Genomic DNA, 8794 nt, shown 5'->3' on the forward strand with positions numbered 1-8794 from the left:
GCTGGTGGCTCCTCACAGCTGGCTCTCACTCAGTTAGTCGCACAGCTGCCAAGTTTTGCTATGCACTGTGAAGTAAGGAGCAAGTTTTCCTATGTAACCGGAGAATTATGTGCTGGAATTGATGTAGTCTGAGATAGTGCCTCATGGCTAGCCCTAAACTGGAACCATGTAGGTTATGGCAAGAGTAAGAATTCCTCTGTGCAGCTGGAGTGCAGGCTCCAAGGTGCTTTCTGAGCAGACTCAATGTCTCACCTGTCTGTCACAGCTGATGTCTCTTAGTTCGCCTGCCCTTTTCAAGCTTAAACCAGTTGTTACTTATAAAGGTGTAAAATATAACACTTTTCTCATTATTCATGCACTGTAAATGAAAACAGGGTGGAGTGGGGCATTATGAGGCTGGGGGGGAGGGCTCCTGAGCAGAGGAAACCTGGGGTAGCATGCACAGTTTCTGTTGGTTTTGTTGTAGGAGTTGCTCTTAATATTTTTTTTTTTTCCCCCCCTTTCAGTCATTCACCATCAGGAAGCCCTTGAGGGAGTGCAAGTCCTGAAAGAATGGATTCAAATTCAAAAAGTTTAAGAAGAAAATTTATTTTGTTTACATTATTATAAGGGATTTTGTGGTGTCTTTATAAATGTAAGGGCTTAGTCCTAGAAGGCTGTTTCTATTGACTAACAATTGGCATGAATCTGGATCTTTTAAAAGTCTTACTAGTAGACAAATGCGAAACTCTTTTGTTGTGTTAACGTTCTGTGATCTGGAAATGTTGGGCTTTTTTTATTGGCGCGTTGAAATAAACTGTGCATTTCTAACTAAGAAATATTTTGATAACCCTGTTAATATTTGGGTAGCTGAAGCAGGTCATGTGCCACTATGGTGAAAAGCAGGAGGCAGGCTGTTACAGGCACTTGTGAACCGAGTGTAGTGCAGCAGCCAGTCCGAGGCTGTCCTGCAGGTGTGTGCCTGTTGTAGGACTTCATTCCTACAGAGCACCGATTGAAGTGAAGAGTTACCAGTACCAGCTGTCATTCTTACTGTTCGGTCTTGAATGTTACGGTGATCTGTTCCCTGTGTTTTTATTTGTACCTCTTCAAAGCTCAGTGAGGTAGAAAACCTGTCTGGAAGTGCTTGTATGCTTGATGATTTGACTTACAAAAATGTCTACAAAGGGCATTAACAGATGGAAAAAACAAGGAATGTGTGAATGCTGGTCTGTCTGTCCTGTTGATTAAAGGACCAGTGAACTTCTCACCTGAAGGTATTTTGAATACTTCTGGAATGTAAACTATTGAAGTAAATATTTTTAGAAATCTTGTTTTACATCCTGGTTGTCCAAATAGTACTACTTCTTTGTGATACTTAGATAAATTGGCAGTTCTGGTGCAGAAGATAAATATATTTAGATATAGGAAGTTAAGGCTTTTCTTACAGATTGAAGGTCACAAGCAGAACCTGCAGGTCATGTTTAAGTAGCAGTACGTTGGGGAATCAAGAGCTCATGTTACACCTATCTGACCTGATCTGCCTGGTCACATCTTCTCTGGCGGTAAAGTAACCGAGGGACTCGCTGCTGTCCTGATCAGTTGTTGCTTTGGGAAACTGGACTGTAGCTGCCTGTATGCAGACGGTCCCCATCTCACCACAGATAGGTTACTGAAGGATTTAATATAAGTGCGATAAACTAGTGCAAGGTATTTGCCAGTCTGATTTGTCTCTGCAGCTGATAATGGCTATTATCGGACTAGTAAGGAAATCGGAGTGTCGGATGATTTTGACTTGAAGTCTTCCTTATAGTATGTTCTGGCCTGTATTGCTGTGTCTTACAGGCCAGCGAGGAACAATCATTTTCTTGGAGCTTCTAATTTGTCAGCAGTGGGTTGATGATACTCTACTGTTAGAGTAGAGCACTGCAGCTGTGCGTGCAGTTTGTGCATGCAAAACCCCAGGTTTTTGGATGAACTTTGGTCATTGTTGCTTTACAAGATGTCCAGGTATTAAAAGAATAATGAGCCCCTATACATGACTTCACAAAGACTCTTCCTGTGTATTGCAGAATGTGTTTGTCCTGTCCCTCCTCTTCTCTTCCCGATGTTTGTACATTTTAGTGCATTAGTGCTTTGAGGATAAGTGACCTTCCTTGCTGATGATGCTGCAATTAATATTTTGTTACAACCATAGTCCATTATAAGCTGCAGAAGAGGGAGCTGGAAGCAACAGCATTAAACTAAGGTGACCCAAAAGCTATTGCTAAACACTGCTGGGGGGAATATTTATTGGGTTCCCTTCTTCCTTCCCCATTGCAGTTTAAAGCATCAGTGGTAAAATTTACCCCGTGCAACGGTGTCTAGCAATCTGACTTCACAATAAACCTGTAGACTAAAACTCTTCTAGTGATACCTTTCTATTTCAGTCTTTCCACTCATTAGAGCTTTACAAGAAAGGGGATAGGTTGGGACTGCATCCATGTGCTCAGGGGTAAAGGAGGAGGGCTGGAAGCAGGGTTACTAGGGGTAGGAAGGAGGCAGCGCCCGTAGTCAGAGAAGGAACCACTCTTCAGCTGCTGGTGGGGGTGGCTCTTATACCTCACAGGGAGACCGATGGTCATTAATAGCAGCACTGCCACTGCATTTGGTGCTTGTCATCTGTATTTGATGTGGGTCTCGTCCTCTTGTTGGAGACTGCTGTCTCAAAGGCAGTTCCAGCTGTACTGGGGAGCACAGCAGCTAGGCTCCAGCTCTGCCTCTGCTCTTCACCTGGGGGTTTGGACTGGCTTATCCTGTCTCAGTCAGTCATTTTGTAGGACGTTATGCCTTTACTCTTAAGGGGACATGGAGCTGTTGCACCCTGGTGCTGGTTTCAGGGGCTGAACATACCTGCTGAAGGAAGCAAGTAATAAAACCACTGTGCCCAGGCCACGAAGCCAGGTCAGTGCATATGCAATTCCTGGCAAGTCAGCCTGTTTCAGCAGTGGATGAGGCGCTATTATGTAGAAACCCTCCTAAAGTAGCAACTGGCACTGCAGCCCAGGTGGCAAGACATGAGGGGTGTGCTCACAGTTCAGTATCCGCTGTCATCTTTTGATTGTACGTATTGATTTGTGGTTTGTTCCCAGATTTTTCTCTTCCCAGATTTGCCCGTTCTGTCACCAAGGCAAGGCACTAGGATGTTTCACAGGTCTTCCCTCCAGCAGGGTGGATGCTGCTATCACCCGCTACATCACCAGCTGTCCTTGCCCTCACCTTCACTTCGTGATGGCTCAGGTGGAGTTTAGCATGTACCTGGGGGAAGAGTCATACAGACCCTGCTTGAGCACTAGTTTCCATCCAAAACACGGTACTCCCTGATGGTTGAGAAGTCATTTATTCAAGAGGATAGCACTTTGAAAGGGTACGGAAGTCCGAGGTGAAAAATGGAATCTGTTCCTATTTCACTCCACAGCCAACCTGAACAGAAACACTATTTGCTTACCCTTATTGGCATGGCTGCCAGGCACACACAGAAGCAACGCCATACCTCACAGTCCCGCTTCACACAGAGCTAACGGCTGACAACGCGCTCTGTATACTTCTGCAGTGCTTTAATGCCCCGCCCCAGGCCTTAACAGCTCTTCACTAAACCTCAGGAGAAAAAAATCCCAAGCACGTAGGTGCACAGTTAGAGGGGTAGGGTGCCACTATTGACCAAGATTAAGCTATGGGAACAGTTCAGCCTTCTGCAGCTCAACATACCTGCAGACCATTCTACTGCACTGGTATGTTGGTCTTGGTACTCCTGTCGTCTTCCTCGTGCAAGGGTGTGTTGCTGTGAAACTGCTTCTACAAACATTCAAGTGTGGTTTTTCTGACAAATTGAACTAGTCCCCAAACGATGTGCCTCCATCTGCTCATCGTTCCTCAGCCTGGAGGCTATTTCTAGGCAGGGCTGGCACGGAGACAGTGTTTACTCTGGTTTTACTACTACGGATGACAGCAAAGTTTTTTATTTAAGGCACTTGCTATTATTTGCAATTGCTAGTGCATCAAGCAGCTCAGCTGTAGCAACGCTCAGCACTGCAATTAAGCCATGTCAAAGGGAAGAAGTAATAATAGTTCATTATTACTGCGGCATTTCACCACACTCTTCTGTAGCAGTCCACTCCCCAGAGCAGGAGTTTGGCTAAAAGTTCCCAAAAGTGGGACTTTCTTCAGCTGTTCAGGGTGGCAGGAGGACCACCACCTACCAGAGGAGGTTAACAGCGAGCAATACCATCCACCCAAGGATCCATTTTTAATGCACTACAGCAGTCCGTCTCATCTGTTTTACTTTTTCATAGCATAGGGGGGGGCTGGAAAAGCCTGGCTTTCAGGGGGAACATCCACACTCTCCTGCAGTTTTACGCTGTAACCAGAAGAGCCTGCACTGATCCAACACGTTACTCCAACTGATCTGGTACAGTCTCCTCGCCAGAGGATGCTCCCTAAATCCATTTCAGAACCCCTTGACGTGAATCAAAAGGTGCTCACCTTTTTAAGGGCGTTGCGTTGAACCGTAAGCAAATTGATCCCTGGTCAGCCAAGACCGACTACCTCAGTAAAGTCTTGGCCAAAATGTAGAAATGAGTTTAAACCAATTTCGGAGCAGCCTATGATGTCACATGCTGCCTCCAGACATTACTATTACAAGCAGCAGCTAGGTAGCAGGCATTTTTGTGACCAGAAAACACTATTGCCAGTGTATAGCCTCATGAAAAAAGCACTTTCTTAGATGGAGGTTTCTATTCTTCTGGGAGATTTGCCATTTTCCAGAGTGTACGGTAAGCCACCTTATTTTCAACAAGCGAGCTCTCTGTAAACAAAGGGGGGGGAAAAAAAACCCACCCAACCCCAAAACCCCCCAAAACCTGTCAATAGTACAGTTGCCAACTTGGTCTTCCAGAGATCAGTGCCATGTTTTGGGACAACAAGTACATAGAGAGACTGATGTTACTTGGTCTGTTCTCAGGCAGTAGCAAACAGTGAGTCTGTACAGAAAGACGTTCTCACGTTACTGCGTGGTCACAAGCTTTACAATCATACTGATGATCCGAGATCCACGGGGGCACATGCATAAATCCATGCTGGGATTCTTGATTTTATCCTGCAGCATCTGGTCTAGTTCACAGCGCAGCTCTTTCACCAGCTCAGCCACCTAACACACGTGGTAAAACACAGAGGCGAGTGTAAGGCTCATGAAATGCATCATCATCTCCTGCGTTCTAAACACAAGCACAGCTCTGCAGCACTCCCAGGGTTATCCCTCCTTTTCCTTACCTGGTGAGAGGCAGCCACAAACCGTATCCAGCCATCATCAAGAGAAATGACAAACTCTCCCTTCTGCAGCTGCATGTGAACCTGCCCGCCTCCAAGCAGGACCAGCGGGTACACTGACACCATACTGCAGTCTCGAATGAACACGCGGCTGGTCTTGATTTTCTCATGATATACCAGGTAGGGGCTCTCAAAGTTCCTAGTCTGGAACACGTACACAACATCCTCGTTAAAGCGCCACATCTCTTCCTACCTGCTCAGGCAAATACGGGCCTGCCTCCCTCTTCGCACAGGCCGCCCCTGCCTCTTCTACGGCTGCAAAGAACAGCAAACGTGCCTAAAATGCACCCGCACGACTAACAGACTCTCTCTGACCCGTAAGAGCTGCCACTAACTTTGCCACTTATCCCTTGCTCCTTCCCACTTTGCAGCGAGCATGGGAGAGATCAGCTAATTCATTAATGTTGCCTCAAGGCCCCAAGTGCTCCATTTCATGCTAAGGACATTTTCATGTGTGCATTTGTTATGCTCTTTCAAAGCAAGAGTGATGAACAGTTCAAAGCCTTTACAACTCAAATACATGGTTCATGATTAAAAAACCACTTTTTTAAAGCAAGTAACTTATATCCTGGAAAAGCAATGAATCATCAAATATGGAGAGAGACTTCATGAGACAAATATTACCATACATCATGGCAGAGAGAGAAGAGCTCTTATTTAAGTATTAGCTATTAAGCTGGAAGGGAAGTTAACTTCAGAGTTTGAGGACCCACAAAGAAACAAGCCAGAGTATGTCTCTGAACCAATAAATAATATTTCAGCTGAAGAGACAAAGCCTGGGGAGGGGCGGTGGGGAAAAGTCATCGACATGTATGAAGGTGCTACACATGCGCATGCAATCTCAGTCAATGCTGAGGAGAAGCCAGGGGAGCATCGCAACTGCAACATTTTTGCGTGCAGCTTTGCAGACACATCTTCAGAAAACATGAACTGAGGGGTTACCGCATCTGCTAATTCCACTCCAGAGGATGGAGTTTAACTGTGTGCCCAAGAGGACACTCTTAACTCAGGAACGCATCATTATTTACGATTCTAACAGGGGACAGTTCAATCACGATTTTTTTTTTAAAACATCAATAGGGATCCTCACTGTAATCTCAACTGCTCAAGCAAAGGTGATTTCTTTTATAAAAAAGAGCATGCTTTGCAGAAGAAAAGAATCCTGACCTGATAATTCACAGATGAAGGGTGAATGTGAACATAACCATCATTTTTGGTAACAAACTTCAGCTCTTCTGCTTTTGGTTGCATTTTGACTACTCCTGTACTGGTCTTCTGGTATTTGCCCTCTGGCTTTTTCACCTGTATGGTAAGAGAAAAAGTTATAAAAATCTGCTGTACCAGAAAACCTTTTTCACTTATGTTTTAATTTTATCAAAAACAGAAATTCTCAAGTAGTAACTAGAGACAGATAATTACACTCCGGATGCTGTCTAACCCTGACTTCTTAGTTGTAACCTCAACCTAACTTCTTATTTGTAACCTCAACCTTCTAAAAAGCTGTAATTTAAAGTAGCTTCTTAAGAACATTTGCTGCTGGCTTGTGTGTGACACTAAAACCAGCCTGTAGAAACAGCAGTGCTCTCAAGCAATACAAACTGGAGCTCAGCTGCCTGGCTCTAACACTGTAAGCAGCAAGCTTTGGCAACCTAAGCCAGGCTCAAGGCTGCCACAATCAGCCCAGACTGAAAGCAGGCCGTGTGGATACGCTAGACAGGAGAAGAGGAAATGAAAAAGCGTTCTTTTACCTGGACAACATTGGGATACAGTGCAGCACACAACATAGCTGAGATCAGCTTGATGTTCTCTGCATTCGAATTCGCCTGTGAAATTAATGCATGCATTAGGTATTCTACAGGTAAGTCTATAAAGGTAAAGCCCTGCTTCTGGAATGATTGAATTCCTGAAACTGGCTTACTTTTATAGCTGCACTGCTGTGCTTTATAGGGGAGGACCAGTTACTGCTCCTAAGGTCTCAGGGTAGACCTGGGCTGTGTTCCCCCCACTATCAATGGAGCAAACTGGCCACCAACTATCCTGACGCAGTTAGTGCCGAACCTAATTATTCCCTAACAATTGTCTGGCTACAAAGCGTCTTGCCCCCGAGAGAAAGCAAGCACAAGCTGTCCCAATGCACAGTGGGACTCTGCAACTACCAAACCCTTATCGCCTCATGATGTAGCCCTAGAAGATCTCTGGCTCTGGAGGTACTGCTTTCTGAAGATTGTCCAAAATGCTGAAATATTTCACTGCCTGCTTTGTAATGTAATTCTGTTCCCAAAATAAGGTTGGCACTAATCCCAACGTTCAGGCCAGGTCATGAGTCAGGCCCGTGCCTTTCCACCACTTGCTGACTTCTAACGTGTCCAGTCAGCAGTGTTTCACTGTCTCAAAGGAGCAGGTTTCAGCTCATTTCCACATCTGGGCCTGTTCCTCCTGGGCAATCGAGGCTAGTACCAGCACATACGATGTACAGGGAGGAAGAACAGAGCAGGTAGGAGGCGACTGTTGCCGGTGTGAGATTACAAAGCGAGGCTGTGGCAAGAAGCCCACCAGTCTAGAGCCCACCTGGCACCCAGGTCAAATGAAAAACTGCAGCATCGTTTTGGAGCACTGAAATGCTGTGAATTACCTCTTCTCCTGTGGCATCCAATACGCCATCACCTCCTTGGGACCACTTCTTCTCAATGTCCCTGGCTCTTAATCCCTCCTTCACAAACCCGATGTCAGAAAGCAGTTCTGTGAATTGCCGTTTCAGACTGGCAATTTCCTACAAACAGACAAAGGGCTGGGATGGGTGCCACACAGAGTGAGGAGAGTCTTCACCAATTGCTTATTTTCGTCACTAGGACTTTGCCAGTGTCTCAACCAGTCCCTGTGCAAGGCCACAAAAACTGACTTACCTGAAGAACTCTTCCTGACAGAAAGTTCTCCCTGCAGTAGTTGTAGCTTGCCTGAGAGCCCTCTTTAATACTCAAACGCCATCCCTAATTGAGAGGACGGGAGGAAACCTTTAATAAAATACTTCAGCTTGAATTTCAAGCACATCACAAACCTCTGAGAGAGGCTACTGATTTTTAGCTCACCTTATAGGCCTGGAGAAGAGCCAGGTAGTCGCTGTTCCCTACTGCAAACTCCAACTTCTTTTTGTTTGCTTCTTCCCTTTTATCCCATGGTGACACCTAGACAGGCAGTAACAGATTAAGCGTGTTCTTTCCCTCACAACTTAGACAAGCCATTGCGAGAGCTGCATGGCACATAGTCTTTGGTATTTTCACAGCAGCTCACAGGTCAGAATGCAAATTTTCTCCACAGATAACAGAAAATACGAGGCATTCAAAAATGCCTAGTCAATAGCAGAGCACCTAAGCCCACTGTCCTACCTAACCACAAGAAATCCAAAAGTAAATTTGTGATTGACCAGCTCACAGAAAAGACTTCATTTTGGGCA

At 45.4% G+C, this 8794-nt stretch overlaps 2 protein-coding genes across 2 annotated transcripts in view; one reads left to right on the forward strand and one right to left on the reverse strand.

Moving 5' to 3' along the window:
* LOC103925075 (serine/arginine-rich splicing factor 7-like) overlaps positions 1-2337 on the forward strand; it is a 7722-nt gene extending 5385 nt beyond the window's left edge. The window contains exon 7 of the mRNA XM_009333721.1: positions 507-2337. Within this exon, the coding sequence (XP_009331996.1) occupies positions 507-531 (25 nt within the window). The 3' untranslated portion in view covers positions 532-2337. The remainder of the gene's footprint in view (positions 1-506) is intronic.
* A 1005-nt stretch (positions 2338-3342) lies between these two features.
* Positions 3343-8794, reverse strand: part of DHX57 (DEAH (Asp-Glu-Ala-Asp/His) box polypeptide 57) — a 22673-nt gene continuing 17221 nt past the window's right edge. Inside the window, exons 18-24 of the mRNA XM_009333729.1 lie at positions 8430-8525; positions 8247-8330; positions 7976-8113; positions 7092-7166; positions 6511-6645; positions 5287-5487; positions 3343-5164 (exon numbers count right to left, since the gene is read on the reverse strand). Of these exons, the coding sequence (XP_009332004.1) occupies positions 5021-5164; positions 5287-5487; positions 6511-6645; positions 7092-7166; positions 7976-8113; positions 8247-8330; positions 8430-8525 (873 nt within the window). The 3' untranslated portion in view covers positions 3343-5020. The remainder of the gene's footprint in view (positions 5165-5286; positions 5488-6510; positions 6646-7091; positions 7167-7975; positions 8114-8246; positions 8331-8429; positions 8526-8794) is intronic.

This window comes from Pygoscelis adeliae, unplaced genomic scaffold, assembly GCF_000699105.1.
Source record: "Pygoscelis adeliae isolate BGI_AS28 unplaced genomic scaffold, ASM69910v1 Scaffold621, whole genome shotgun sequence".
In the NCBI taxonomy this organism is placed as follows: Eukaryota; Metazoa; Chordata; class Aves; order Sphenisciformes; family Spheniscidae; genus Pygoscelis; species Pygoscelis adeliae.